Source organism: Pelecanus crispus, chromosome 1 (genome assembly GCF_030463565.1).
Source record: "Pelecanus crispus isolate bPelCri1 chromosome 1, bPelCri1.pri, whole genome shotgun sequence".
NCBI lineage: Eukaryota > Metazoa > Chordata > Aves > Pelecaniformes > Pelecanidae > Pelecanus > Pelecanus crispus.
This window is the reverse complement of record NC_134643.1, coordinates 103,735,014-103,762,834: the sequence shown is the minus strand read 5'-3', so window position 1 is coordinate 103,762,834 and position 27,821 is coordinate 103,735,014. Positions and strand designations below refer to the sequence as shown.

The 27,821-nt window shown below is 44.6% G+C and overlaps 1 protein-coding gene across 1 annotated transcript; it reads right to left on the bottom strand.

Annotated features, from left to right (window-relative positions):
• Positions 1-133: 133 nt before the first annotated feature.
• Positions 134-27,725, bottom strand: CD96 (CD96 molecule). The gene is made up of 13 exons (XM_075727804.1): positions 27,668-27,725; positions 24,222-24,647; positions 20,393-20,502; positions 18,688-18,910; positions 15,148-15,203; positions 12,682-12,772; positions 12,133-12,309; positions 10,846-10,899; positions 8,024-8,098; positions 5,195-5,272; positions 2,510-2,599; positions 1,295-1,418; positions 134-242 (listed from the first exon to the last, which is right to left on the bottom strand). The coding sequence occupies exons 1-13, from the start codon at positions 27,723-27,725 to the stop codon at positions 134-136; spliced, it is 1,671 nt and encodes a 556-aa protein (XP_075583919.1).
• Positions 27,726-27,821: the final 96 nt, after the last annotated feature.

Sequence of the window (27,821 nt, the reverse complement as noted above, 5' to 3'; positions counted from 1 at the left end):
ACATTAATGTCATTTAGGCGCTCTGAATTTGAATATGGGTCATTAACACCAAACTCCTGTAATCACTGTTTTAAAGACAGAGCCTTTTAACTGCATCAGTCTTCTGCACACTACACAAGGGGTGTAGGCGATGTTACAGGTTTTCCATTTCGTGGCAGGATGGGGGAGTCCCATCAGACTCCACCATGCAGGTGTACTTTATTGGAGGTGGTGGTGGCTTGAAAGATGGAGGTCTGTTCATACTGAAACAGAGGAGAAAAAACGCCCTGTCACACAAAAGCCATATAAAAGACTGTTGTAAAATGTTCACAGGAGGAGGTAGATGGACACTAAATCATTATAAGAGCACCTGACGTTTGCTCTTACATGCTGCAACTTCCCTGTTTCTGTTCTACAGCCCCAACGCACCTGCTGGTATTCATTTGGCTTTCTCAGCTCCCACCTCACAATTTTACCTTATTCATGCTTCAAAAAAACCAGCTCATGGTCCTGGTGAATCATTCAAAACCCTTGCAGAGATCTTTTACTCACACGGCTCTCTGAAGATGTATTTAAAGACTCATAACTTTTTTTGTCACTTTATAGGCCTAGATAAAGAAAGGTCCCATCCCAAATCAGTGAAAAAAATCAACCCCATTTTTACTTTTGATATACAGGATTTGCAGTCACGTTTCAAATGGATTTTCTAGAACTGCAAATGATTCATGATCACCATGATTTTTCAAACATTTTAGTAATGTTAGTAAGATTAAAAATAATTGGCTCTTAGATACTTCTTTCATCAGTAGATTGCTGAGTGCTTTAGTAGGGAATTAAACTTTGGTAATAATTACAAAGTCAATGCTTCTGTGGCTGGGATTAAGTTTCAGGTAGCCTACTTTCATATATATTATTCGCAACTCAAATAGTCTGTATTGCCCTAGAAGTACAATTTCATTAAAACACGTCCTCAAGTAACCATGCAAAATGAGAGAGCAAAAGCAGCTGGCAAGGAGGCTAATAGAAGTGGGGTGCTCGGGGGAAAAAAATTGACTTGTATTCTTCCCTCACACCCTGAAGCTGCACCAGAGCTCTTTTTTTAAAGTTTATTTTAGATAACCCACAGAATGGATGAATGGACTGAGAACGCTCCACATTTCATACCTCTGTATGAAAAAAATAACATTAGCGATCCATGTACTTAAAGGTCTTGTGCGCTATGGGTAGTCTCAAATGAAAATGCATAAATCCAGACAGCTGGGTTAGAGTTTGTGCTGTCCCCAGGCCACCCCTCCTAGCCCTGCGGTGTACTTACATCTCTTTCTGGTACTGACACCATTTTCTGATGCCCAAAACTAATAGAAAACTGCAGAAGAGGAGCAGGATGGCTACCACTGTTGGCCAGGGGAAGTGACCGGCTTTCACGTCCCTCGTGCCACCTGGAAGGGAGACACAAGACAGCATTCAGCCGAATGTCCGGAGGGGAGGGAAACCCCTGCTTGCTGCTTGTGGCTCGCTTTCCCCCCCCTGCAGGCACAATGCTGCTGACAACCCAGGTCCCAATCAACCTGGACTGCCAGGTTCCCAGGCTAAGGATCCCAAACTCTGAGCATTGCAGCTCTAATTTGTGGACTTAAACCACTTTTGTTCTGACTGGGTTTGCAGGCTGATGTCAGCCACCCATCGGTTCACACGACGAGATTATTCAGGCACAGCCTGGCAATCATTTCATCTGAAAACCATTGGCTTTCTCTGTTCCCCTGTGAGCTTCTCCAAGAAGAGGAATCGTGTCTTGGTGCAGCACGGGCACGGCTGCCCACCCCAGCCCTCCTTCCCACCAGTTTATTTTTCATGCTGCTGACACCAAACCCAGCCAAAATGTCCGGCCAAGGGCACAGCTGCCTTTTGGGGTGGGCTCTTGCTGGCGGCGCAGCATCCCTGTGGCAGTGCAGCATCCCCGCCTCGCCACAGCTGCCCACCGCGGTGCTGGGATCGCCCCACTGCCCCTTCCTGTGCAGCCACCCTTGGGGGTGCTGGTGGCTGAAAGAGGTGCCCTCAGGGTCCTGGCTGTGGGGAGGAAGAAGAGGAGGAGCACGGTCCTCCTTCAGTGGCTGCGGAGGATGCAGAGTGGGCTGGGTGCCAGAGAGGGCTGGAGCACAAGTGTCACTGGGCAATACCACCCCAGTGTCACCTCCCACTGTGCTGGCAGCACGACCCTTTGCAAGTTTGGTCCTACTGGCATGTGGCCCAGCCTGGGTCTTAGCCACAGTGGCAGCCAGCCCCGTGGCTGGGCCACGGTAGCATGCTGCATGAGCCATGAGCGGCCCCTGGGGTGTGGGAGTGTGACTGGCCAAATTTTGCTGCTGGCAGAAAACATGCACTGGGGTGTTGCTTGCTCCATCCCTTTTCCCTTTTTTGAAATTCCTTGGTCAAATTTACATGATGCTCCTCCAGGTTTCGTGTTTCTCTACTTTTCTTGCTTACTGCAATGGCACGCTGAAAGAAGGGCATTTGTAGGATGACGTCTCACCAGTACTATTGAGCAGACTGCTGGTAGTAAAGAAATCTTTCCCCTTGGTAACTGAAATTGTCTGGTCTGTGATGCTGAAGGACAGGTTACCTAAAAGGATATGGGCACAAAACATTTTTAGTAGCTTATATGGTTCTTTTTTAATGAAGATTGTGTTTAGAAGCCACCATCATTCACCCTGCTGAGGACTGGAAGTCAAATTCCAGAATCCAGGTGTCAAACTTCACTTGGAGGAACACCTATATTTTTGGCCTACAACCCAGCGTTAGACAAAAAATGTGCTTTTATCAAATTGAAGAGTATTACCAGAAACAAAGAAAGACTATTAGAAAACATCTATTAAGACATTCCAGCAAGACAGCATTGAACTGCACAGCAGTCTGGGAGAATGATAAGCTTGTCGCCTCTTTGATGGTAATGAAAAAGCTAAAGATATTAAGTGGCTTAGCAGCAACACAAAGAGTCTGCCTCTGCCATAACTGAGTGAAACCTCAGTCTCCTCTGTCAAGCACTGTGTCTGAACCACAAAAATCATCTTTAATCTGTTTGTAGACAGATATTTTCCCTTTCCTAATATGGCTAAGCTACCTATGTTTGAGATCAGTGCTGCCTAAGGATACATTCCTGTTTTTTTTCTAGCCATATCCATGTTCGTGTCTTCCAAAATAATAGCTAAAATATGTGACTAGACAAGTGCACAGCTTTTCCAGAGCTGCCACGGCACTTACGATGCACCAGGGTCGTATTCTCAGAGGAGTGCGTGACATTCCTGAGGCTTTGCAGGGATTCGGTGGTGGAATCGTTCAAATCTGGACAAAAAGCAATAATATCCTTCAATTATCTTACAAGCCTGTATGTGACTGCTTCATTAGGTTTAACTGTGGTTATTTTATAGCCTTTGCTTTTCTCTGATGCAAAGAACAAATGAAATAACAGAGCTACCTGAAAGTCTCTAGTATAATTGCTGATTTATAAATCCAAGAAAAAAATCCATTGTTTAAATGATGTAAATGAATAACTGGACAGAGACAGGAAAATCTCTTTCTCATGAGATGCTGTTTCTGATTTAAATTGAGCACTCAAGCGTGTGTGTGTGTGTATATATATATATATGTATGTATGTATTAAAAAGCCCTACCAAAATCAGCCCAATTTTAGGGCACTCTAAAAATCGACTGAGGGTTTTGGACATTAATTCAATTCAGTTCTTCTTCTCTCCTCGTTTATTAGGTGTTTCATTTTATGGGGATAAGCATGGTAGATCTGGCATTTTAAAAAGTTAGATTGAAAAAAAGGACATACACTTAGAGATCCCATTACACTGTGCTCTATACAGCACGCCGACAAGCACCACTTATTATTATTTACATAACGGCTTGTGTTAGAGCCTCAGAGGATTGAACTGATAATGGTAATCCCTGTTGTACGAGCCTGGTGTCCCTGGGAGGGCACAGGGAAAGACATCAGCATGCCTCAGTGGGCGCACCAGTGCCCGCGCTCTCTGAAATTGCCCTCAATTACAGCCGCCAGACTGAGGACCCTTGAAGACCATGCCTCAGCTGGTGGTCAGGTGGGCACAGCTGTAGAGAAGCCGATGAGTGGCGCAACGCACGGTACCACCTGCAAATCGTAGCGTAATTCGTCACACTTTTAGCAAAAATTGCAACCGGCAAGCTGCGCAAGAACAGGATTGTGAAGCTTTAGAAGCTGTCACAAGGTTTCGGTCTAAATGCATGGTTGTGGGTTATATGCTGGTAAATAAGCACCAGAGTGCTGCCAAAAATATATTCAGAAAATGGGAAGCGGCTGCTATATTTGCGCTTCAGCCAAAAGACGCCTGCCATACAAATGCAGAAGTGCATTGACAGGTCCTGCCTGTTCTGAAAGCACAAAGACAAACCAAGATGTTAAAAAAGAAAATCACTTCTGGCTTTGGGCGGCTGAGCAGAGATTTTCTAAAGGGAAAGATTTGTGAAAAAATGTCCACCCCTAGGTTTTCTTTATTGATTTATTGATTTTTAATGAGGCTGCCTTTCGATGTTCTATTAGCCAGTCTTTATTGCCCCACATTATCTCATGATTTCATTGCTGCTCTGTGATTTTATTTAGCTTCTCTAGTAATTTATTTCATCTATAAACTACCCTCAGCACTTACTACATTTGCCTAGCAACTCTCTCAATTTTAATACTATTAAATTAAATACGTCTAGTAAAACCAGGATACTCAAATGCTTTTTGTTCCTCTTTTGCTGCTGCAAATCCTTGATGGCTTGGAAGACTCAAGTCTTTATCATCTATCAGTGCAACTCAGCAGGGGTATTGCTTCTGTGAAGTACTGAAAAGCTGGTACAGATTACACCACCCGACTTTTGGCCTCTGCTCGGACCCAACTTTTCCATGTTTAGTAATAATTTTTGCATGGCAATGTGATGACTATTAACTAGCAGCTGAAAATAAGCACTGCAGAGCTAATGTTCTTGGCAAAGGCGTCACAAACTGAGGACCATGTAGAGTCAAGTACCTGCTGCTGTACTTTTTGTAAGATACTCCAGATCACTGTAGATCTGCAACCCAACACTTGCTAAATTGGTGCCACATTTGCAGCACCTGTATTTAGCTACATTTAGCTACGTAACTCCCCTGTTAACAGTCCTGTGAAGCCAAGGAGATGCATCATCTACTCACATGCTGTTGTCAAACGCTCATTCAATGCTGGGGCACTGGTATAGCTTTTTGTCTCTGCAGTAGAAATCAGCACTCCTGCTGAAAAACACACAAGCTTGTAAAAATTGCTGTAGGGGACCCTATCACTTGTTCTTCATTTTCCCCTCTTCTTTCCCTGTTTCCTGACTAAAGAGGTCAAAGAGTTGTAACCTACTACCTGAGATGCTGCTTCCCTCAGACAAGCACCACAAATTTCTGTGTCCAGTCTGTCACAAGCCAGAAACTCAAGAGGACTTTGGTGAGATGGATGAATAAACTTTGAGAAAACATATGGGGCATTTAAGCATGCATTTTTTGATTTCAGCTGAGTTTCGGCTGAAACTCAGTAGTTCCAAGTGCACTGGCTTTTTTTGACATGAAGCCAACAGATTGTGATGAACAAATGTACATAGATCAGAATTTAGACAGGGTTTCACCAGCTGCAATAAGACAAAACTGTTTTCCCAACTAGCAAAGAGAAGTTCTGAAGACATTAGTGTACAGGAGTCACACCTGCAATACCTGGTGCCAAGTACCAACTTATTTAATATTTTCTTTTAATCTTTTTTCGAAGTGCTAAGTATTCTAGAGCTGAACTAGCTGTTTATCTGATAAACACAGACAGATGGCAGTTAGCAAGTAGACATCTATTTTCCCAAGAGGACTATTTCACATTTACTAAAAAGAGTCCATCTTTCCTAGTGCCTGTCTCATTTTTGGAAAAGTACCATGAAGCCACCTGAACAAACCTGAGAAGGTGAAATGCAGCTGTAACTCAGCTCTCAAAGCCAGAGCACCTCTGGGCTCAGAGATGGAGCTATCGTGGAAGCAAAGCAAGGACCAGGCTGCAGTTTTAACAGCCTTGGTTTTGTCTCCCCTCCTCCTTCTCCTGTCTATATCTGTGCACTCTTCCCTCTTATCAGTTCCCAGCTGTGTCTTCGATTTTCTTTAAAAACTTGCAAAACAACAGGAACTGGATCAAACCCCTTTTTACAACAGCAGACTTGGACTTGGCATCCTGACTTGGCTGCAGCCCAAAGGGGCTGCTCAAGAAGCTGATGGTGACACCGGTATGGGAACAAGCAGTGAGACAGAGAGGAGACACACTAAGCCATGGTCAACACACCACAACTTCCACACATCAGGGGCATTGGTTAAAAGGCAGATGTTTCCTGGGCTATTTACAGAAGAGAAATGGCTCAGCTCCAGCTTACACTATGACTTAGACCTCGTACCTCCTCAACCAGTGAAGATGTATATAATACAGCGAGGAGAATCCTCTCTGTTCACATTGTGTATTTTGTAACCTATGTCGTGAAATTGTTTGTTGAGACAGGAGGGCTTTCAGTCCACTTGGACAACCACTTTCCTGCCCTGCTGTCAGCCAGGCTGGGCAAGTGCCTCTACTTTGGGGATGGGGAAAGCAGTGTGAGAAGCAGCAAACTTCAATTTCAGTGTCACTGCAATCTGTGTTCGTGCCCTGGCACATCTCAGTCTAGCCTCTTCGTGCCCCAGGGCTTTATATTAAGTGATTCAGTGCCCAAACAACACTCTGCTGAGTCAGGATGAAGCCTTGTGTTCAGTGTCTCCCTCCAGTATTGCCCCACACACTGCTCATCGCATTACTTGTGCATCTTCGGGTAAATACTGCTATAGCATTACTTTAATTTGTAAGTTACTTTAAGTGAAGACTGCAGGATTGAATTGCACAGCTTAAGGAGGATGTTCAATGTCCCACAGGCTTGTGAAAGTTAGTCTGTTGCAATTGATTTTTTTTTTTGTTTGGGAGAACAAGACTGCTGCAAATACCAAGGGCCAAATTCACTCTTGCTGGCTGCCACCTCAGGGGTGCATCGTTTCCGAGCCAAAGCTTTAGTGCTGTTATGGAGGGGAAGACGGTGTTTGACAGTGACTTGCCACATTGCCTCTTCCTCATGCTGCCTGTGCTGCCGTTTCACATGGGCTGTTTTGTCTCCAAAATAGGAGCGTGTGCCATGCCTGCATTTATTCAGGCTGCGCAGCAGCGAGTGCACACCTTGCCGTCAGTGAGGGCAGCCTTAACGCCCTTCTGACTGCTGCTTAAAACCTACCAGTCCTACAGGGATCAACAGCTGGGCTTCAAAATGAAAAGAGACTTTAAAGAAAAAAGCGTTGGCAGGCAGGTTGTGCACTCTGCTGGGACTGGCGGGCATCGGCCCTTTATTTTGCAGTCAGAAGGCAGGAGGTTCACAGCTTCATCTGCTCACAGTTCAGGCTGCTGCCGCGCTGTCGAGCGCGTGCCAGCTGCTGGTGCATGTACCTGTCCCTGGGGAAGCGAGGTTAAACCCTTCCAAGAGAGTCGCCCTGCCCTCCACTGTCGTCAGTGTCACCAGCCCGGAGAAGAAATCACTGAGTTGAGTCATCTGCTGTAAATGTTTTTTTTTTTTTTATCGGTGCTTTGTATTTGTAATCCTGTGCTCCAATGTTTGGGTTGCACTTCTAGCTCTAATATCATTCTATTCTTGTTTGATATTTAATTAAAGACATACGAGGAATAAAAGTATTGTAAAAATATATACTCAAGGTCTATTCAGTTGCTGAAAATAATGCATATAACCTGAACAGAGCATTAAAAAAGATGAAATCAAGACAGCATTTTCTCATATATTTATTTTTGAGCTGTGGACTTTCTAGTGTATAATGTACTAGGAGGAGGGCTTCAGTGGGCATTAAATTGTTTGCTACAAAAAATTCAAGAAGGTTATTGTATTTATGCATCTTTCTCCTATGTTCTTGAAGCAATAGAGAAAACATATTGGCTGAATTGATTACCTTGTGTCGTGGAAGCGGGAGCCAAGCTTGCTTGACTTGTGAAATCTAGAGAGGCCATAGATGTCGACTGCTGCTCTAAAGACAAACAGATTACACGGTATCACACTTAGTCGGTAGGGTCTTTTTAAAATAATATTAATAAATCATAAAACAACCTGGATCAAAGAGTTTGCAGTAGCTGTTGAGTTAACGCGGACTCTGCAGCAGAAATCCCACTGTCAGAGTTAAGGTTAAATGCTCAAAACGCATCCCACAAATTCAAGGGGCAGAGACGGTTGACTTTATTAATGCAGACCCTTTCACACAGGCTAGCTGCGTGAGTTATTTATTTACGTTTTTATACATAGGGTTCAATTTAACTGCTGTAGGGTGGATTATGCACTTGACGGTGGTGCTCCCCTGCCTAGCCAGAGCTTCACCAGAAATGGTTCTGACAATGCATGGCAGCTGTATAAGCCCAGGAGATTGCCTGCTGTTGTGGGTTTTCCTCTCAATTGGTGAAGATAGTTTAATATAGTTATACATATGCATGCTTTGGTAAAGCAGTGGTATTTATCTTATTAATGAATGGGAATGATGCACTACTACTGGGTCATGGAAAAGTGCTGGTTTTCACTTTTCTATCACATACACCTCAGAGTCATAATAGGACAAATTTATTCATAGTTGTATAGGGGTTTTTATTCCATTTTATAAAAAGGCATAAGAATAATATGTGATATTCAGCATGCCATTTTACATGCTGTCCTAACGTGACAGTTTTAGCAGGGTTTGTGTCAGATCTCTTCTTGGGTAACTTAATAGTTTGCAAATTCCTATCCAGCAGCACACAGGCACCATCGATACCAAAGCATGCTGACCTTTCCCTGGCATGCCTCTGGCTCTGTGTACATGACATTTAAGCACAGGTCAAGCAGAGATCATACATCTATTGACTGAGTAATAAAGAAGGCTTTTTTTTTCCCCCTTACCTGAAGTAGTCATGACAGCTGATGGAAGTGCTGAGTTTCCAAGGTCTATAACAAATCAAAGCAAACACTTTTACTCAGGGTGAGAAACATGTTTATTCTGCTTTAGAAAAGAGGGTCATTCAGGGTTCAAGAGTGAGAGAGGGTGCATCACACTTAATTTCCAAATAATCTTTCAATGCACAACCCAACCAAGTGGTCCAGTGAGAAACAAGAAGCACCAGAGGTAACTGTGTTGTGAAATCCCTAGGGAAACAAAGGCTTGGGGGAAACAGGTTTGGAGTCCCAGGCACCTCCAGTCTGCACCTCAACTCAAAAAGCAGAAGCGAGTTACATGGTTTTATCCCATACAAACAGAGGCACCTTATTACCATGCAGGTTGAAATAACATATATGACCTGGTGGTGGCACCTGCCCGGCTCCATCCATGAGGCATTTCAGAGACTGCAACCCTGGCACGAAATTTCAGGGACACTTTGCACTGAAAAGTGCTCCCCAAGTCCTCAAAGAAGGGGAGGGACACCATCCTGCCCAAGCAGTATTTACATCCTGAGTAAGAGTTGTCTCACTTTTTTTTTGCCCAGGAGGTGAAGCAAAATACCCCCTGACTAGGTTAGGAGAAAGGATTAGATCTCCCCAAAGGGCTCCATGGAGGTGAACCATGAAAACTTGCACACCCCATTAGAAAAAACGTATCTGGGAAAACAGCCCAAGTACCTCTGTGTGGTCAGGCAAGTTGGGAGAGCACTGGACAGGGAGTGACCCCCTGCAGACAGGATCTTAGCATAAATAGATAATTATCAGCTCTCCAGCTGCTTTCTTTTGCAAGCGTTTGTACCTCCTTTGACTGTTTTGAGTATTGCTCTTCCATTTGCACTTCACTTTAGCCTTGCCTGTACTAACAGGGATTTTGTAGTAGCTGGCTAACACAAGAGGATCCCTTACCAAAGATGCAGTGGGTCTAAAACCAGGGTAGTGGGGCATCTCGAGGTGTGCCCAGCTTTCAGTAAGTTACTGCAGAGCATGCAAGGCAAGGCAGGGTGGTGACCTGATGCAAGCTGCAGGGGCTGCTTTGAGAGATCACCTTGCAGAGGCCAGTGGAGGACAAAGTCTCTCTCTCTCTCTCAGGTACCCCCAGTACCTGGGATGGCTTTCTGATGTCCAATAGCATCCTGGCTGAACCCCCAGGATCTGCCACAACCTGCACTCACAAAAGCAAGCTTACACAGAAAACCACAACTACTTTCCATGCCGCCTGTCTACAGCATTTCTCTGACGCACTCACGAAACCCACCACTGAAATGCAGCTGCCTCCTGTGCGGATCAGAGCAAGCTGCCCCAGGAGACGTGTCTCCAAAGGACTTCAGCTGAGGTGTGGAGGGAACGATTTATCTGTCTGCAATAAGCTGATAATGAGACAAACTTGCAGGGGCAGAGCGCGGATTTACCAAATATACACAAATTAAGAAACATCCCATCAGTTCTTTAATTAGGCAAAAATGTTGAGGATCTTGGCTGTGTACTTAAGCAGAAGGTAGAACCATTAGTAGGGCTGTTATTTTTAATTATCAGTTCAGTGCTGAAAGAGCTATATTCAAATGCCAGCTGAAGCATCAGAAATAACACTAAATGCTCCCCAAACCTGGAGTTTAATTATGCTTGAGCTTAATTATGATAGATTACATCACCAAAATATCTGTTTATTGTATTTTCTCTGAAGTCATAGCTGCAGGAAGGGGTACGTTACAACCCATTCAGAAACAAGTTTGCAAAAACATTTCTCCAACATCTTTAGGAATTTATAGATGCACCTCTAACATAACCCAAGTTATTTTATTCTCTAATTTATGCTACCTTCTGAAGCCATGGTGGTAAAACCTTCGGATGAGGCTTCATTAGACTTATTGTCTGTGAAGAAAAAAAAAAAAAGAAAGATGAGAACAATTCTTAAAAGTAGTTAGGCTTTTATGTTAAAGGCTGAAAATTTAGTCTGGGGTTTGTGTTATACTGTGCATTAGTATGGCACCTTCACAGAACATAGCTGAGAATTAATTTAATCCTTTCCTTTCTGTCCCATCTAGATACATTAACATTTTTATACCGAGTGGATCTATCTTAGCATTAGTATACCCTGCAGGCAAGAATGTAGACTTCTTTAATTGATGGCTCTCCCATTTGAATACATTTCTACAAAACTGCAAATTGGGTGAAACGAGTAATTTTGGAGAAAAATGATCATTTATCTCCCTTCCCTCTGAAGCTATATTTCCAGGGGAGTAAGCTCTGGCTTTTGATGCAGTGTTTCTTTGTGGAAAAACATACCAACAAGCATATCCACAGCCACAAGTGAACACAGCTGAGCTGCAAGTAGTCACCACGGTACATGACTGTGCCCATGGAGATTGCTAAGGGGCAGCAGTTCAGCTGTACTGTCTGTGCAGTAAGGAGTAGGAAAAAAAGGTGTAACTGTGCATTTGCACCTGAAGATGAGGCATGCACAAGAGGGTGCTAAAGGAAATCAGTCTGCCCTTCTCACCAGCCACCCTGTATCTTCAGAAATGCCATAAACCTCTGGACCACCACATTTCCTGCTTTCGTCGACTACTTGAGATAGTATTTCCCCACACTTCCCTAATCATGTAGCTAATTCTTACAGTACAGGTTATAGGGGAGGTTCTCCATTGCCCAAAGCGATTCAACTGTTTTAGGGGCCTTTTGCAGGTTTCAGTGAAGATGTACAATGTATTCCTGACTCTGTGGGTTTGATTTTCCAGAGAGCTTCATTGCACACATGCAGACGTTCTGCTAGGAGTGCTCAGTGAGAAACACATGATTATAATAGCTCACTGGTGCCATGTGGCTAAGCTAGGGTATTTTTGGGTATGAGAATTGCAGCAAGATACTGCCTAAACAAACAGCAAGCCTCTTATGTTTGTGCAGGAGTTTCTTAGCTCATTTAGAGTCTTGAGCAAAGACTTGAGCTAAAAAACCTGCCAGAAAGTTCAAGCTGCGTGATGAACTTGTATAAAAAAACTTCCATACACTTGGCATTTCTTCACTATTTTAAATAACAGAGAATACATGTGTTCAATGTTCTTAACATTTTATGTTTCAGATGCACTCTATCTATGAAAAACCTACCGAGGGAAACAAATATTTCTTCTGATGAAATATGCCATGTTTTGTTCCCAAAAAAGGGAAACAGACATGCACAGGAGAATGTCTTATGTGTCTGGTGGGTCCCTTGCAACATCAGCGTTGATCTCAGCTGATAGAAACCTTCATTGTCTTGCGAGTCTTCTTGTTCAACAGAAATTTCTTGGGGAAAGAAAAAAAAAAAAGAAAAGCTGCAAGACCCTCTCGTTACACTCCAAACTATAAATCAGAGCTGTGCAAAATATCGGTACTGAAAAGCAAGCTCATATAGCTGCAGGTTTCTTTGCTGAGACACTACCAAAGAATTGGCAAGAACAGCGCGGTTATGCCAAGCCGTTGTTCCCATCATTGGCAATTGCAGGGGGCAATGGTCACAGCTGTCCACCAGCTGTTCCCTTTCAGGTGGTCTGATCCTCCCTTTCACCCCGACAGATACCTACAGGCTCCCCACAGTAGGAGACAATGAGCAACCATTGCTTTTCTTGGGAAGCACTCCTACAGCTGCGCCATTTTCCTATTGACAGGTTGCGTTACCTCCAGGCTGCTCCGTCAGTCTCGCTCTGTCCACGTACCACAGGAGGCTCGGTTTGGGAAATGCCTTCCTCACGACACAGCTCACGTTAGGCTATGGGGCAGTAAAAGCCAGTCGTTAGCCTCTGGCCGTTCTCACCTGGCTGCCAGCTTCCAAAATCCCTTACAGATAGGGCTTATTTACTCACCATCCCACTCAGGAAGGAAGCACTCACTTCCTCTTTACTACCTTTCTTTCCCCCCCCCATTTTTCTGGTTGGAGACGCTGTTGAATGAGAGCCCAGGCACACTCCCATTGCCCTGGCCCAGGTGTGGGGTGATGGGGCTCCAGTGCCTTCCAGTTGTGTGCCGTGTCCAGAGAGAGGTGAGGTGACCCCCCCCACATTCGCACCCCCAGCCCAGCGCCTTGGGAGCAAACACCCACATGGAGAAACACTGGCATCGGTAATGGGCAGGGTGTGTGCGGGAAGAATGAGATACCTCCTGATTGCCATGTAAATCCTTCCTTCCTTAGGCAGATAAGGAGGCAAATCCCATGAAAAAGACTGACTAGCACAATGATATGTTGAATATACAAAATTAACTACCTTTGTAGAGGGTATGATATGTAAGAGGTTTCCAGAAGTCACAAGGAGTTGCATGCTTTAGATGCAGTAGTCCTGGCTGTATGCCAATTGCTCCAGAAGTCTGTGTTTGTGCCCAATTTAATTGCTCATCAAGCAATAGATAGGAAGGACTGGAGTGATCTCAAAATCAAGGCTGGATGAAGGGTTGGGCACTAGCAGGGTGGGAAATCTCATCCTCATGCTGCCTGGATGTTCCCAATTACATTCACTTAGCAGCTTATGGCATTAAGAGAAGTTGCCTTGTCCATTTAAAGAAAGGAAAAAAAAAAAAAAAGAAAAAAGCACGTGCTACTCATGCAGCACAAAGCTCTCTTGCTCCCACTTTCGAAGAATGTGGTTCACACATTTACTTGAAAGCGAGCTTGATGCATTGCAGCAAGCAGAAGTCAATCATTCAGTATGAAGACAGAAACTACCCAGCTGAAACTCTTTCCTTGCCATGGTAAATAACCTCTGAACTTAGAGTGTAATTGTTTTCCCCTCTTTTCATTATTCCCTTATTTTTCAGCCACTTATAGTTCATAATATTTTTATAAATGCTACCTATGAAGAAATACAAATCTGACATCCAAAGTAGATTTAAGCCCTGCAAGAAAGGATGGAAAAGAGAAGGAAAGGAGTCAGTGGTTGTTTGAAGGTGAAGAACGGACAGAGGCTCTTGGAAGAATTTCTATTGCCCCATCCCATGACAGCAGCACCCCCTGCTCTGCGCAGAACAGTGCAGACAAAAGCCTGCCATGTCCAACACCGCACCTGGAAATAGGCCAACAGGGAAATTATACTGGTTTTGCAGAACCAACTGACTCATGGCTTGTCTGACAACAGGTGGATAAGGTTAATACAAGGTTCTGCCTGCCCACAAGCACTGTTTCCAAGGAAAACTTTCTTAATTTGGGATTCTCACAGATCAAAAGCTTCAACCTGGAGGGATGCAACAGGAAGCAAAGAGTCATAGCTAGTAGCCAGAGTGGCTTGCTAGTCAGACATATGGGCCACAAATATGTTTTATGCCAAGTATGGTCAGTGCAGTATAGCACTTTTCCCTTAGGTTTTGCCATTGCCAAGCAGGTGATAAAACAAAGGCCCCAAAACACGTGTAAGTGCTCAGCTCTAAACAGGGACCCTCAGACTTAGATCCACCCCATCCATCAGCATCTGGTTGCTCCAGCTGAGTTCTGCTTGGAGCATGTTGAACTGGATGATCTTAAAGGTCTTTTCCAACCTAAATGATTCTGATTCTATGATTCTAGGACACATTACGCCTGACAAGATCATCACCTTTCCATCGACACACTAGACCACGTCAGTGTCCCGAGCGCCGCTCCCACAGCACCCGCTCCTCCCTGTGCCCAGGGGGGCTGTGTGGCAGGTGGGGGCTGCCACTGCCTACCCCCTCGGAGCAACATCCTGGGTAGCTGGTGGCCTTCTTCGGAGAGGGATTTTCTGCAGTGTGGAGAGGGCAGCTCAAGGCTGCTGGTTAGCCAGCAGATGGGGAAGGGAGCACTGCAGCCCCCTGCAACACCACCAACTCCTCACAGCCTCTCAACCCTGTCCCAGAGTCTTTCCTAGGGCTAACACAAAACAGGATTTTGCTCAAACCCCGGAGAAGCTCTTAGCTCGCTCCAGTTTGTGCTCACTGAAGTAGCTCCCTGCTGCAGGGATGGGAATCGCTCAGAAGAAAGGGTGTAAACAGCTGACATTAATTCATTGACTCGCTTGTTGCCCTGTGAGCTCAGTCACATCGGAGGTTCTGCCTACATCTGGTTCAGCTTAGCCTGCCTGGCCCTGCTAGGGTGGCACCGTGACGGTCACGGGCATTTCTCTTCGCTCCAAAATCGCTCACCTTCTGCGAGGGGCCAGCTGAGCCCTCCTGCAGGCTAACAGAGATCTCAGGGTAGGCTGGAAAGCAAACAGAAATGTATTAGTGAAATGGATACTGAAGGTCACAGCAACAGCTTCTAATGAGACTTAACAGCCTTGTTTCATAAAAAGAGTGAAAATTAAATCCTACATCCACCCACACACCTAGCAAGATAAAAGCTTGCACAGCTCCAATTTAAGGTCAAGGAAGTGGTTTACAAGCATATATCAGCAGCTACCACCACAAAATCTGTGATGTATTTCACTGCCTATCTAAACTACTCTTGGGTGGCTTTGCTGGAGACGCGAGCTCAAACCATCCTGCAGTCACGGCTCTGGCAGCAAAGCCACCCTTCCCAGGCCTGCAGAAATAAAACAGCCCCCAGTTGTTGGCTCCTCTGGGTGTCTGCCAATCAAAGTAATCTGCAAAGGCTTTAGCCAACATCAAAAATGTTGATTGATTTTGGGTATCAGCTATCCATATGCTGTCCCTTGGGCAGACATGTGACTGTCACACCACAGACGCCTTGTCGGAAAGCCCAGAACTCATCTTCACGTCAGAGCAGTGGATCTCTGATAACCACATCCACAAGAAACGGAAAACGTGTTTTCTTTTGGTTTTGCAGCATTTTGGTTCTAGGCCCATCTGACTCTGTAGATAAAAGCTGTCAGGAACCATAAGCCTCTCTAAGTTGGTATTTCTAAATTAGCCATTGGGATCAGTGGTTTGCAGTAATATTAACTGGCTTGTAAAGTAAGGACTGTTGAAACTGTGCTAATAGATAGCAAATCTCAAAAGCCTTGGATAAATTGTGCTTCTGGCCGTTTCTGAGCCTTAAAACTGGACTGGAAACAAGTGAAGCCCCTGGATTACTTAGGAGATCTGTAATTCTTTCTCTTTCCAACCTAAACCTCACTTTACTCTCTACCATTAAGATAATTTTATTCTCTATTTTTTCTTTTCTTTCCTAACCTTATTAATTGATATAGGGTCACCTCAGTTCATTACATTTCCCTCTGAGGTGAACAGCTCAAGTTTCCCTGTTGTTTTATACAGCAAATCCACCAAAGACTCTCCCGCCTTCTTTTTTTTTAATTTCCATTTTTCTGCCTAGTGTTACTGGTGGATTATGCCCACGAATGATCTATATTTAATTAGCATGGCCTTATGGTTTTCTGGACTTAGAGTACTTTTTGGGCAGAATTTCCTTTTTTTTTTTTCCTTATGGTGTGGGTTTTTTTTTTTTTGTGGATTCTTCCTATCAGAAAATGAATGTCTTAAAATTTCATCCTTGTTTCTGCCTTGCCAAAACTGTACAGATGATAGTGGGGCTGGCAGAAGACAAGCATACTTTTTCAGATGTAAGAAAAAGTCTGGTAAACTGGATCTTCTAATGGCAGCTAAAAGTTGGCTGGGAGACTAAATAACATCCAGTCTAGTGCCTGCTCTTTGTTTTGTTTTTTTGATGAGAATGTGTATACTTTTCCACATCTGTATTGGATGCTGTCCTCTGCTTTCTCAGAAGACATGTTTGCTAGGTAAGTATTCTGGCAGGCAGCTCTCAAGCACAGCTCTAAATGATCTAATAGATCTTTTCCGTTTAACATTTCAGCCCCTGTTAACAGTTTGACATTCATTTGTCTTGCTAGGATATTTACCAATGTTTTGGGTCTAGCAGGAATTCAATATTTAGTATAGTAGTTTCTGCTGCTGAGCTTTTACTCTTACAAAAAGGAGAAATCAATATTTGGCAAAGTTAGACATGAAAAGGCCATACATTTTCTCTGAAACTTGTATCTAAAAGAACTCTGTTCTAGAAAACAAATATTTTAAAGCATTTCAGTCCAAAAGTACCCTCTTAAAAAAGCGCTCTCGATTGAATGTCTGGTTTTACTCAACCTATCAAGACTCTCAACTTCATTGAGAGATGTGCTCATGCCTTCCCCATGCTCTCCTGCCCAGCTCTCCGTTATAGTCAGGCCACCTAAAGCATCTCTGGGGAAGTGCCATTGCTGTCCCTCAGACTTAGGCTGTCTCTGTTGTGTTTAGCCCTGAAGCATTTGTCAGAGGGATCCTGCACAATGGGCTTTCCCCAGGAGACAGTACCTTCCTCTCCTTCTCCTCCTCCTCTTCCCACTCATTACAGCACCGTGGTGCACTAGCTGCCTACCCTTCCTACCATTCCCTGGTCAGCTTTGGCACAAGGAACAAGAGAGGTGCTGTCATCTGAAGTGGGTGTTTGCCTGTCCCCAAATGTCAACTGGAGATTGCTGGATTATTCTGGCCACTGTCTCTGCCTGTCCTCTGCCAGCTCCTGCCCTGCCAGTGCATGGGCATGTGGGCTGGCACAGGAACATCTCTGGACCGTCTGCTCTCTGGGTCTCCCCTCTTGCTGCACCACAAGAGAGGTAAATGGAGAAAAGCTGGTAGGATGCAATAGTAAGTAGTGTGACTTCAGTGAATGGTAACAAAGAAGAGTGAGACAGCATGCCAAATAGTTATTTTACCTGCAAAATATCAGACGTGAAAGGGCTAAGAGCACAAAAATGCATTTCCTCCAAGATCTGAATTCTATTTTTCTCTTGCGTCAGTGACCAACAGCCCCCAGACACAGGCTTTGCTTTCTTTTCTTTTTTTTCCCCTGCTCTTTCTTTGCATTCAGAGCATCCCTCTTGCATGGCCATGCTGTCCCTGAGCCGCAGGCTTCCTTGGGCAAGTAGCTACAGTCAAGGGACTGTTGACAGACCCACTGTTTAACACCCATTCATTTTAGGAGTGTTTTAAATATGTTTTCCAGATCCATTGCTCTCTAAGCAGAAAATACAGCCCTGTTTTCAGTGGGCAGCATTGTTCTGATTTGGTTGCACCTCAGCAATTGTAGAGTAGTTCCTAAGCCACTAGAAAGGGAACAGAGCAAGTAACTAAAGATGGGGAAGGCTTCCAGCATGAAATCCAAGCCCACATATTTGCGGCACACAGGCCCTGCCACTCCTGACCAGTTTGAGACCCCTAGGTAGGACCTCATTTTCAGAACCAGAACCTTTGGCAGTAGCTGAACGTCACATGCCTTTGAGGATGTGACTGCAACAACGATAGTTTCAAACTGCTTTAGCTACTTACTAAATTTTGGCCATGATTTCCTAACCACAGACAGCATGGTCATTTGGTAACTGGGGCACGGACATTTTGATGACCAAGGAGCTTGCCTGTGACCCACAAAGTGTCAACATAAGCTTACACATCGGGGTGAGATAGTGGCAATGTGCATGCCAGTGGTGTTGATGTGTGCACAATAGATCTACTATTTTTGATGCTAGAAATTGAAGGAATGGCCTCAAATTCTTCCTAAGAACTATGGGGCTATTTGCTAACATTTTAACTCATTGCAGCTGAAAAAAATACAATGTAAATATGTATATGTAAAAAAACCCAGTGTATTTCAAAAGCTATTTCCTTCAGAACCAGTCAGGAGTGTTACCTTTCCAAGTGCAAGTAAGCGGGCAGTTGGCATAAGCCCCTTACCAAATAATCTCACGGTGGTGCTGCTCTTCTGGACTCTCTCCGGGTGGTACACCACCTGGCAGGAAAACACCCTGCCATCATCTGTGATTTTGGTGGGGAAAATCTTCAGATCATTATTCAAACCCAGGCGGACTCTTTGCCTGTACAGCATGCTGCTGTTCCTGTACACTGCAGGACAAGAGGGTTCCTTGGTCACAAGTTCCTCTTCCCTGCCATTTTGCCCCTGTGAAAAGAGCAACCCACACAATGTGTGAAGACCAGACACCTCCCCCAAATATTTTTGTAGACCAGCTCTATTCCCACTGTGACAATCTTCCCCCGCACCCCTAACACTGCATAGTACTAAGTGAATATTTGCAACATCTATTTTTTTCCAAATACTTTCTCTCCCAGAACTTCAAAACCAATAGCGGTCATCGTCTTACCAATAAACTATGGAGTAAATAGCTTTGTCTTGTGAGTCCTGATCTCTGTAGCCTGTAGAGAGGACAACAGAACTGCTTTCTCACTGCAGCAATCTTTAAGTTATGCTGAACATCCCATACATACTAAATACAACTGAAATTCCAAGAAAAATCCTTGCTTGTTTAGATTTTAAATACAAGAGCCTTGTAGCAATAGCTAAGTCATTTCCTCTTAATGCCTGTGTGCCAGCCACCCTTAGATATAGGTGCAGCTGGCACATCCTGGACATCTGTGCCTCGGTACATATTTGCAAGCTATACTTGAAATGACGCATGGTGACCCACATATGTCACTGTGCTGACCTTTGGGGTTTTTTTTCCCCTTCCTCTGCTACTTTGTAGGATGAACTAGTGACACTAAAAAGTAGTAAGGACAAGGATGTTCCCTACAAAAATTTTAAGAATTTCAATATTAAGAATGCGCTGCAAAGGGGAGATCTAAATAGATAATGAGCTGGGATGAAAGACTAAAAAACCTAAAATATTTGAAAATCATCTTTAAGAAAGCCCTCAAGAGTTACAGCTCCTCAGTGACAACAGATACAAATTAACAGGCAAAGCTCAAGGACACTGCTGGCTGATACTTATTTCTACATACTGAGATTAATGCTAAAAGGTTATATTAAAACATGCCTACAAATATTTATCCAGAAAGTGAGATGCAGCACAATAATATAACAAGCTTTATATCTCACAGCAAATTGCTTAAAAACAGTTTTTATGTGGTTAGCTAGATAACTGGGTTTCAATGTCTTTGGCGTGCATCTGTGACACAGAGGTTACCAAAACCAAAAATATTACAGTCAGCCCCTTTTTTTTCTACTTCAAAGTGGCCTGATATCTCACTACCCTACACAGTAACCGTGTATTTTTCAGAGATACTAAATCTTCACTACAGCAAAAAAGCCTGAGAAATCCAACGCAAGGAATATTTCTGTTCTGCTACATTTGCTAAGTTCTTTGCCACTTTCCACGGACCTGCCCTACAGGTAGTCTTGCAAAATTAAAAGCAATTAAGATGGAATTTTCCCTCTTTGTTTCTTTAACAGTTATTGTCTGTGGTGTCTATGTTGTAAAACTGTGTTTGAACTTTTTCCCTTTATTATCACAGTCCAACACGACCGATACTTTTTGTTTAACAGATTCTGCAGGACACAGTAAAGTCTAACATTTCTATTTCAATCTTCAAAAATACCCTGTAGTTCCTTGTGAAATTTATACCTGAGATGAAAAATACTTACCACTAGCCATTTCAAAGGATAATTGGACAAATCTTCTGAGGTCGTGTCCTCAAGGCATGGTATTTCTAAAGTCTGGTTTAACCACAATTCCTTCATGTAGTGCTGCTCCTCTTTTGTCATTGCAACAACAACAACAACAACAAGCCCAAGAAGGAAAATCAGAAACATGGTGTTCATTGTACTTTAAAAACCAATGCTGACTAGTCTTCTGTTCAAGGAACAGGCACTTTTTTTATTAGAAGGGAACTGTAATTTTCAACCATTACCCATAGACACATTTGTAAGTGAAAGCCCTACATCTGATTCTAGATGCAGTTTCATGACTCTAATTCAAGGCTTTACCTGAGTTTTTGGGCAATTCATGTAAACCTTTGCTCAAGTGCACGATCAAGATGTCTTCTTTTGGAGCTGAGAATAATTTGTAGATTCAATTTTTCTCTTACTATTTTTTTCTGTGGCAAGAAACCTTCGCATCAATTTTGTGCACCTGTATTTCCTTTTCTCTGAAGAAATCTGCAGACCTTCTTTTCACTAAGCAAGGTGTTCAGCATGTGAGGCAGGTTAAGATTAACCCCATTTTTCAGCGTAAGTGCTCCTTTTTGTTATTCTCCAACCTGCCCGCTACCAGAAGCGGAGAACTTGTCACTCTTCCCTTTGTCACCTATTTAAAAAAGCATTTCAGCATCTCCTACCCTACACATTCCCAGTCCAGTGCTCCAGTCTATGCATGGAAGGGCAGAGCAGTGCACTGAACAGAGCACAGCTGTGGTCCAGACATCCGGTCCGCATGCATGTGTGCATCTAAACAGCAAGAGCAGCGGTGATGGCCAGGAGATGCTACGAATGCCTCGGTGAGCTCAGATCTCTCTGACCCTCAGCCCGGCAGCGGGCGGTAGCACTGTGCAGCCTGCCGTGCCAGCCAGCCTCCGTGCCGCAGCCTGCCTGCCGCTGCTGTACTGCACAGACCTGCCTTCCCTCTTCCCTGTAGGCAGGCTCAAGCCCACACCACGGGGAAACTCTTGAGCTTTGCTCCCCTGGTAGCTCTGGCTTGCGTGCTGACATAGAATAGATATGTATTTTATTTATTTTTTACCTTGAAAGGAGGGAGAATATCTAGCTGTCCCAGACTGTTAGGTTATTTGGCAGTGGGCACTTTCTGATGACTGACTTCCTTTATGTCTGACACCCAAGCACAGAGTGACAGTGCCAGCATGCAGCTTGTGCCACAGGGACGCGAAGAAAGGCAGCACCCAGAGTGGTGCCCAGGAGACTCAGCAGCAGAAGCAGCTCATCTCCACTCTCCACCAGAGCGAAGCAGCCGAGGAGTCAGCTGTCACAGTGGGACACGCAGTACACAGCCCCTGAAGGGGCTGGATAGCGCAGAAGGGGTAAAGACAGGGCAAAGGAAGCACATCTATAGCTTCCCCAGGAAGAAAAGTGCAGAGGAGACTTTGCTGGGACAAAATACCATGCAAAAGTGCTGTGCAGCTAACTAGAAGTACAAAGATGAGTAGTCGCCCCAGGAGCTCAGTCTGCAAACAGCCTCTGCCTGTTTTCACAGTCACGTGTGCCAGCTGCTTATTATTATCCCCCTCTCTTTGAGTCCCATCTCCATTAACAGATTGTTGGCTAAGGTCTTCCGTGTTTGTCAGTCCTATGTAGGCTTGCTGCTCTGCAGGCTTTTTGCGGCATCTACAAGTTGAATCCATCTGGATTCACTTCACTTTGATGTAGCTGGGAGCTGTACGTCATTAATGACTGGCACCCTTCTCCATCCCACTCGTAGGCTGGATAAGGTCTTTTGCCTTCTTTAGAGTGGGAGTGGTTCATTGCAAAGGATCTGGTTACCTTAAAATACAAATCTGCAAAAGGTATGTTGAAACCGAATTTTTTAGTTCTCTCTGGCAAGCAGTTATCAGGAGCACAGCTTGCTACATCGTGCAGTTGCTGAAAAAACCCACAATGATGCTGATAGGAACAAGACCTGCCCATGTTTAACATGTAGACAGCAATAACAGTGTTGAACATGCTAGTATCAACCAAGAGCACCAGCAAGAGAAAAGGAGCAATGCCTGATTAGCACTATTTCTATATTAAGGAAGAGACAGAGAAAAATCACATGAAGAACAGACACGTGGGAGGGTTTCATGCAGTTACCAGCACTGTTTGTACCTCACTGCTCTCCACTTGATCCAGGCCCTCTGCCCTGTGAAGTGCAGGAAAATTCCCAAAAGGGAGACTACTCAGCACATCCCTGTACAGCAGCTAAAGCAGCAGCTTCAACCTTGACACAATTATCCAGCATGTACTATTTAAACACCCCCATCCTCTATGGGACATGCAAAGATGCTGGCTCTAATTTTGCCTTTACAAGTTCATCAGGGCAGGAAGGTACCGCTGGGTCACCCCTGAGATGTGACTCTGGGATAACAGCATCAAAATGTTTGGAGCCACTACCATGCAGGGGCCAGCAGAGAGTGAGGCAGCAGCTTGGGTGAAACATCCTTGCATATGAGGCTTGCATAGGACCTGGAGTTTGTCCAGAGCTGCCAGTCTGCTTCAGAGGGAGGCCACTGCTGCTGCTGCTGCTGAGGAGCCGTGCCCTGTCCCTGACTCCATAGAGTCAAGGCTCCTTCTGCTGCAGGACCAATGTGATCCAGCATGAGGATCAATGTCCCTCCTGCCACTGATCTGGCCTCATGACACAGGCCAAAGAGGCGGTGGGAGTGCTGTGCCCATGGATGCTGCTGCCCCAGTGCTCTGCTGCCCTCTGCTACCCCTTTTGTCACCTGCACCCACCCTGCTTCTGACCCTTGAACATGTGCTGCATCTACAGCCCTAGGCGCAAGCAGGGTGAGCACGCTGGCCTTGCAGCTCTGAACTGAAACCATGCCAGGTTTGTTGCATTTACTTTAATCCTTCTTGGCTTGTTAACAGAAGCCTGGGTCAGGAAGAGGTTTTTTGGGTCATCAAATCCAGTCCCCCATGTGCACAACAAGAAGCTTGCTCAGCTTGCCCGGCATCCCCGCCCAGCTCCATCCTCATGGCAGTTTGGACTTTTGCCCTCACTGCTGGCGTTGAACAGCTGTTCCCAAAGTTGCTGCGCTACTGGTTGCCAGCGTTGTTTAATTTGTAGTCAAATCTTTTCACATCCTATTTAATTCCATTCGTTCCTTTGCAGGGATAATTTAAATATCCTCCCTGGAGTTCACACTCTCCCCTGAGGCTTATTTACCAACAGCAGTCATGCTGATTTCCAGCTTCCTTTTGGCTGACAGAAGCAGCTGGGTCTCTGTTCCCGTGATCGGCCTAAGCGATCCCTGCTTTGCTCCAGCTTGTTTTTGACGGTGGGGACACACAGCCCTCCATTGAGCTAACACCCAGCACGCCCTGCAGATGCCAGCCCTCAGCCTTGACCAGACAAAGTTTTTTTCTCTTTCACGTGCTCAGTGCTGCACACCTATAGCAGCAGCACAGTGTGGTTTGGAGATCCAGCATCCTCGGCCCCACCATATCCTGAGCTGCTCGCCCAGTCTTCTCTGCATCACATTTCTCCAAAATGAAAATGTGGAAACTGCCCATCTCACCACCTTTTTTCCTTGCTATCTAACTCTCTATTCCTCCAAACAAATAAGGTTTCCTAATGAGGAGCTGGATAACAACAGCTAAGGAGTGCCTGGTAAATAGGAAACTGTGTAGACAGCAGCATTCAGTGACACCATTGCAAACCCCAAACAGATCACTGACCAAGAAATGGTCATCTATCCTGATATTCCACCCCACCTATCCCCTGTTATGAAAAAGCCACATCTCATCCATAATCACTTACCTTCTGCCTTGACAATAAGTCGAATTTTTGCAGCCTTTGTCCCATATGGATAAGTAGCAAATCTGCACTCATACTGCCCACTAAGGGAGACGGTAACGTTTTTCAGATGCAGAGCCCACTGATCACACTCAGATGTGATGTTTGGATGGGGGGAACAGAAAGCCTCTGTAGCATTCCAGTCGCAGCATTTCCTTGTGCTAAAGGACACCGAAAAGTTGTAAGGAGCCTCCGGAAACGTGAAGTAGTGGGTGCCATAAATGGGGTGATGAACAGCTATTTTGCTAAGCTGGGTGGCATCAGTCTTGGACCACTGTGTCTGTATTATGCGGGTAGTGTGTGGTTTTGGGAAGCTGCAAACCAGGGTCACGTCAGTACCTGGGAAAGCACGGACCACGTCTGTTTGTATAATGACGTCTTCAGTCTGGCCTTAAAAACAAACGGGACCATTTTTAGTGCAAGTAATGTTTAAACAAAGCTTTTTCCTAAGCCATCTTTGATATGCTTTGGTGCTTTAGCCACAGACAACCACGAAGACCCTACAACTGTGACAACAAGCTTTCCAGCAAGGAGCTTTACAGCAGATCGCCACCAGTACAAACTGCGAAGAGAGAACCAGGAGATCAAATGCACGCTTGTCTGGAAGAGGGTGGGGAGCTCCCATTGTGCTCACAAGAGACAAATGGGAATTCTGAGGGCCCCTGTAAAAATGGAAATCTTTCAAGTGATACAAATAAAGCAGAAGTTGGGCCCACTTATTCCCCAGCTCTTTTTGCAAGAACAAATAATTTATCCCTGCTGGCTAATTCTGCCCTGCACTGTTCCCCCTGCCCACTGCCATTGCCTTTGCTGCTTCAACAGAGAAAGCTGTTCTTTTACGTCCACATTATTAAACAGCTCCTGCATGGCCTAAACAAGTGTCTGTTTCAGTGTCAGAGCGAGCTGCCCCGGTAGCTATGGTTTCTTCCTCAATTAATTTCATAAAGCATGTTGGTAGTCCTTAGTGTGCCATATAAAGGAGTAATGTATCTGTGAAATAAAGAGGCTTTCAATGTGAGCCTGTACTACTTGGTTTTGCTGCTGCTGTAGTAAAATAGATTTCTCTCCCTTTCTCCCTCCTATGAACAAAAGGCTGGCAGTCCCCAAGCCCCTGTATGCAGGGCACTGACAAACTCAAAGAGATGAAGAATTTATGGATAGGGGAGTCGTAGTGAGACAAGCAATCAATCACACGCACAGAGCCATACACAAAAAGGCTCTTTTTCAAAAGAGTATGCGGGTCCCCAGAAAAAAAGAGTTTGTGCAGTTGTTCTTAGGTACGGACTTGTCACCTCCACCTCCATTGGCTTTTATCCTCCCTGTGTATCAAAATATCACTGCAAATTTGCTTTGGCAACTTGCCCCAGAGTCCCACCAGCCATACCGCTGACTCCCCACGGCAGCAAGTGCGCACTGCTCACCTTCCTTACTTGAAAAACTGGGTACCAATTTCTTTGCTTTGATGTCTGCTCCGCCGTGTGGTACAGGGGTCCAGGGCGCCTGAGCCAGGGGATGCCCTGCCAGGAGCCAGGCAGCCTCGACGGTGCCCGCAGGAGGGATGGCATGCCCCACGCTCTGCCAGCTCAGCTGGGAGCGAGACAGGGACCTGGTGCAACCCCAGCTCTGGTTTGACAGGGAAGAAGAAGAAGGGCAGAGTCCCACATCCCTGCAGAGCTGGTTGAGATTCAGTACTTAACCACTGAAGCGTGACATGAACACATAGAGACCAGGTGCATGGAGAACAAAGCTACTGAATGGCCATGGCCAACATTAATCTCTGGTTTTTTTATTGCTGTGCCTGCTCTGTTCATCTTTTAATTGACTTCCAAGAGACTGGATGACGTAAGAGGGTAAATAAAAATAAACCCAAGTGCCAAGTGCTGTGAGAAAAATTACTGAAAACTATTTTTGTCAGTCCAAGGAGCTTATTATAGCAAATGCTCACTGATTTCACTGCAAGTTTTGCATCAGTAAAACTTAAGTAAAAAGCGATTAGCAATCTTCTGATCAGACTAGCAGGCAAGGGACACCTAACAAGTTCTCTCTCATATTCATACTGATGCTTTATTAGGTCAAAGGACCATGTACAGAATGCCTACCAAGAATTACTTGAATATTTTATATTAAGATGAAAAAGTTGCATACGTAGAAACATTTTAATTTGTGTTGTTTATTAGTAGCCTAGCACTTTAGGTTATTTTAACTGAAACCCTTTCATGCAAAAGTGTTCTTAACTTTTCATTAACATCTCAATACAATTAGTTTCATTTTATGCCAATTTTATTTTTCCAAATCAAATGCTGTCCATTAGCACATACTTGTGGTCCATTTGAAATTTAATAGAGTAACTGCCAGACATTTAGCTGTCTGATCTCCACAAAGGGCATGGTGGCATCCACTTTCACCTTTGAGTGACTTCAGCGAGGATTTCATCCTCAGGGGAAAAAAACTCAACAGTCCTGTTTTTTCCCTAAATGGTATTGCTTTCCTGCATGTGCACGTCTTGATGTCTCTAGTTCTTTCTTTGCATTTGAGAACTTTTATTTGCTGTGAATACACATATGAAATATTTTCCTTTCTTTTAAAATCCAGTTTGCCTCAGTGGTGTAGAAAATATGAACAGCCTATGCCAGATTTTGAGATGCATCTTACCATACCAGTCAAATACATGACCTTTTTCCTTTCTTAACTGGAAAAAGGTGTATCCTACAAAATTCTTCTTCCTAGCTGGTAATAAATGACCTGCATCCAGCATGGTCAGCCTGTTGGGGGGTGGGTGGAGGGGGTGTGAGCATCAGACTTTTTCTTGGATTTCCTTAGATTGTTTTTGGTTTAAGCTCCCTCTGATGGGGATGCAGTTCTCCTCACTCAACTTTTCTGAAAGTTTTACTCGCAATGACAAACTTGTTTCCCAAGACTTTAATGCAGCACATAGGGCTGGGTGAGGAAGAGGAAGGGAAGAATCTACTTAAGGGGTTGCAGCTATACAATTTTTTCTTGCCTTTAAGTGTTTCAACTCTTCCTCTCTCTGTATACACAGGTGTGTGTGTGTGTGTGTGAGAGAGATAGAGATATTTTTTATTCGCTCTTTGAAAACAGTTTTCCTTTTTGCCCATTGGACACGAGCATATGTTGCCCTAAATACAAGTGAGCTCGTTTCAGTGATTATTCTGGTGAAAACGGGTGAAGCATTTTGAATAAACTAATCTGCTAGTCAGCACAAGCCATTTACTCCTTACTAGCTGCACATTATAACTAGAGCTATTAGAATGTTGTCAGGAAATAGAAAATCATTACCAGCAGCTACAGATTGCCCTAGTGAGACACGCCAACCTCGTCTGCACATGCCACCCTGCCCCTCGCCACCCTCCATCATAAGCTGCGTCAAGGCGTCCCACTGACACACTTACCTGCAATGCTGGGCACCAAGAGCAAACAAAAGAGGGAGAAAAGCCACCTTTTTTCCATCTTCACTTGATGAAGTTCTGATAAATAAGTAGCGCTCTTGGCCTGCTCCCGTCAGTGTCTCGGAAAAAAAAGTCGAAATCGTCTGTCCTGTGCAGG

What these genes read in the sequence shown, in the direction of transcription:
- CD96 (XM_075727804.1), bottom strand. Translation starts at nt 27,725, where the DNA reads ATGGAAAAAAGGTGGCTTTTCTCCCTCTTTTGTTTGCTCTTGGTGCCC. An exon ending in CTTGGTGCCCAGCATTGCAG is followed by an intron (nt 24,648 to 27,667) that starts GTAAGTGTGTCA and finishes TTTGTTTTTAAG; the next exon opens with GCCAGACTGAAGACGTCATT. An exon ending in ATCCTTTGAAATGGCTAGTG is followed by an intron (nt 18,911 to 20,392) that starts GTAAGTATTTTT and finishes CTCTTTTCACAG; the next exon opens with GGGCAAAATGGCAGGGAAGA.